Genomic DNA, 3,478 nt, shown 5'->3' with positions numbered 1-3,478 from the left:
CGATTCCGGTGAAGGGCACATGCCTTGGTTGTGGGCTTGATGCCCAGTGGGGGGCGTGCAGGAGGCAGCTGACCAATGATTCTCTCTCATCATTAATGTTTCTATCTCTCTCTGTCAACCTTCCTCTCTGAAATCAATAAAGAAATATATTTTAAAAAATAAAATAAAGGAAAAATTATCCAAGTTGATAGAAATAATACTAACCTCATTTTAGTATTTATGGTGATTGTCTTTACAGAAGTAAAAGATCCATAAACCTTTTATCAAGTGCTCTCTCACTTTGTTGAGTTACTACCTTAAGAATATAAAAGATGTTCTCTTTTTTAGGCCTTGTACCTGATAGCAACTAATGGAACTCCAGAACTTCAGAACCCAGAGAAACTTTCCCCAATATTTCGGGATTTCTTAAATCGATGTTTGGAGATGGATGTGGAGAAAAGGGGGTCAGCCAAAGAATTGTTACAGGTGAATTTGGAAATGATAATATTTTTGGAAAAAGTTGGCTTTTTTGAGTAACAAATAGAAAGTTTACATAGGTCTGTTATTTCACTGCTCATTCATCACTAGAAGTATGGCAGCTGCCGCAGTTTAAGATTTTATTTGCTGGAAATAAAATGTCTATCTATAATTATAAAAGCGTAATATGCAAATCAGCCAAATGACAGAATAGCAGAACAACTGTCCAGACCTTCCAGACTACCATGCTATGACATGCACTGGTGCCAGGTCAGCCAAGGTGGGTGCGATGCAATTGGTTGGGAGGTCCCACCATTGCCCCACCATTGCCCCGTAGAGGGAGGCCCAGGCCACCCAGCTGGTGGCACTATGTCGGGTGGGTGGGGCCTCCCTCTGCTGGGTGATCGACCACCCTCTGCTGGGTGATCGATCTCGCCCCATAGAGGGAGGCCAGGCCACCAGCCAGCGATGCTGTGGCCAGTGTGCGGGGCCAGCCAAGTGATCGCACCGCATGGCTGTCACCCACAGAGGGAGGTGACCGGTGGCAGGGGAGGGGGGACAGTGCCACACAGATGGCAAACAGTGGCAGCGGTGGGGGCAGGGCCAGCTGCTAGCTGCCTGGGGAAGGAAAGTCCAATAGGCCCTGATCACTGGCCAGGCCTAGGGACCCTACCCGAGGGGTCCCGGATTGTGAGAGGGAGAGGGTACAGGCTGGGCTGAGGGACACCACCACCACCACCACCACCACGCCCTCCATGCATGAATTTCATTCACCGGGCCTCTAGTTATAATAAGCATATGAGTTTTTGCATGTTATTAATTTTCAGGCCAGTTCTTTGCTAGCATGAGTATCTGGGACATTTAACTGAGATTTTATAATATTAGAAAAACTAAAAAGACTATGCTTTCAACTATAAAAGCAATGTATTGGTTATGCTGATTTTATGCAGGGATGAAATATGTGTTTATTAAATAAATTGTGGTCCATTAAAATCTTTGAGTCTTTAATTGAAAGGAAATATTTAGCTTCTAAACTGGTGACATTTATACTTTTTTTTTCTCCCCTCTTTCTGGCAGCATCCCTTCCTGAAACTGGCCAAACCATTATCTAGTTTGACACCACTGATTATGGCAGCTAAAGAAGCAATGAAGAGTAATCGTTAACATCATTGCCATGGCCTCATATTCTTTTTCCATTTTCTAAAAGAAGTCTTTTAATATATGAAAATTATTACTCTTTGGGGTTTAAGGAAATGGCCTGCATAACATGGAGGAAAAAAGCAAACTACTACTTCCTGAAGACAACCAAGAGAAAATTACAAAACAGAATGACAACTTTCTATTGAATCCCTTCTTTAGGGTCCAAAAGGAATTGTGGACTGAATCACTAGCCTTACTTCTTTCTGCAAACAGCCCATTAGGGCCATTTATCATGCTAGAGATTTGCCTTTTATTTTGCTGAGTTCATTGTAATAGATCACATTCATTGTCCCTTTGGGGGTATTTTCAGTACTTGAATAGTAGATTCGAGTTTTTCAGAGTATTTGTTTCATCTGCTAGCTTTTCTCTCTTTGTAGCTTTCTTTTTCCTTGACTTGCTCCTTTTGAGTTGCTTTGAGAAGTTTTTCTTAGGCCTAAATTTGAGGCAAGTTTGATAGAAATTATGTAGCTCCTTATATTGGCAAAGGAGCTTGATATGGTTTAACTTTGTATAGAAGTTAGAACCAGCTATTGTACATGTAATATTTCAGTTCAGAATTTGAACTGGGGGAAGGGAAGAAAAGTATGTGATTTTTACCTTTTTTAACAAATGTGAAAGTCAGTTTTAGAAATTTCATGGTAGTGAAATGTTTGGCATTTGTTACATGTATAGAGAGAAGACTAATAATCTATATTTATAACTAAATCATTGAGACAGAAAAAGAATCCCATTGACTCTCCATCTTTACAGTTCCCTTTTTGACTGTTTCCTCTTCAGCTATGGCTTCTGAAATCAGTGATTTGTTCTTGTTCCAACTTTTGTTAGTGCCGCTACTTTCCCCTTCTCCTATTTCCCCTTCATTTTGGAAATAAGTTTCTGTATATGTTGTAATTTTAGTTTGTTTTTTTAATTAACCCTCTGTCACCCTACTGCCCCCACCCCCCATGGTAAATACTGTAATAACCATTGACTTTTCAGATTTTAAAAATTAACTCTTTTTTTCAGTTTAAAGGAGAAAAATATTTGGAGCTAGTAGAGACAAAGTGAGAGTCTTGAACCTTGGTGAGCTCTAAAATAACTAGCTGAGATTATATTGATGAAAGAGAATTATCAGTACATAGAGATGGAACTGCTGACCAGTAAACTACAGATTTGTTATAAACATTGTTCCCAAACCATTACCAACATTGTACTATCTGAGAACTTAAGTGATAAAGTACTTCTTGATAAATTCATGGATCATTTAAGATGTTGAGTTTTTGGATTTTTTTCAAATAAGGAAATAACATTCATGTAAAAAACTGGAGAAAGAAACATGAAATGTTATTGTTGATAGCAATACCTTTTTTTTTTTAATTTTAAAGTTTTTAAAAGGTCTGTGACCTGTAGCATTAATTATTAGAGTGCCCTCTCTTCCTTCTCCCCTCTCTGTCTCTTCTTCCTCTCTTCTTCCTCTCATTTTTTTTTTCATTTGTTTTGCATTTGGGTGCAGTATTATTACCAACATTGTACTATCTGAGAACTTAAGTGATAAAGTACTTCTTGATAAATTCATGGATCATTTAAGATGTTGAGTTTTTGGATTTTTTTCAAATAAGGAAATAACATTCATGTAAAAAACTGGAGAAAGAAACATGAAATGTTATTGTTGATAGCAATACCTTTTTTTTTAATTTTAAAGATTTTAAAAGGTCTGTGACCTGTAGCATTAATTATTAGAGTGCCCTCTCTTCCTTCTCCCCGCTCTGTCTCTTCTTCCTCTCTTCTTCCTCTCATTTTTTTTTTCATTTGTTTTGCATTTGGATGCAGTATTGTCCCTTCT

The 3,478-nt window shown here is 38.3% G+C and overlaps 1 protein-coding gene across 1 annotated transcript in view; it reads left to right on the top strand.

Annotated features, from left to right (window-relative positions):
* The window catches only part of PAK2 (p21 protein (Cdc42/Rac)-activated kinase 2), a 55,128-nt gene extending 52,217 nt beyond the window's left edge, over nt 1-2,911 (top strand). Inside the window, exons 13-14 of the mRNA XM_015562476.1 lie at nt 328-465; nt 1,534-2,911. Of these exons, the coding sequence (XP_015417962.1) occupies nt 328-465; nt 1,534-1,620 (225 nt within the window). The 3' untranslated portion in view covers nt 1,621-2,911. The remainder of the gene's footprint in view (nt 1-327; nt 466-1,533) is intronic.
* Nucleotides 2,912-3,478: the final 567 nt, after the last annotated feature.

Source organism: Myotis davidii, unplaced genomic scaffold, assembly GCF_000327345.1.
Source record: "Myotis davidii unplaced genomic scaffold, ASM32734v1 scaffold571, whole genome shotgun sequence".
NCBI lineage: Eukaryota > Metazoa > Chordata > Mammalia > Chiroptera > Vespertilionidae > Myotis > Myotis davidii.
This window is presented reverse-complemented; position numbering and strand designations above follow the sequence as displayed.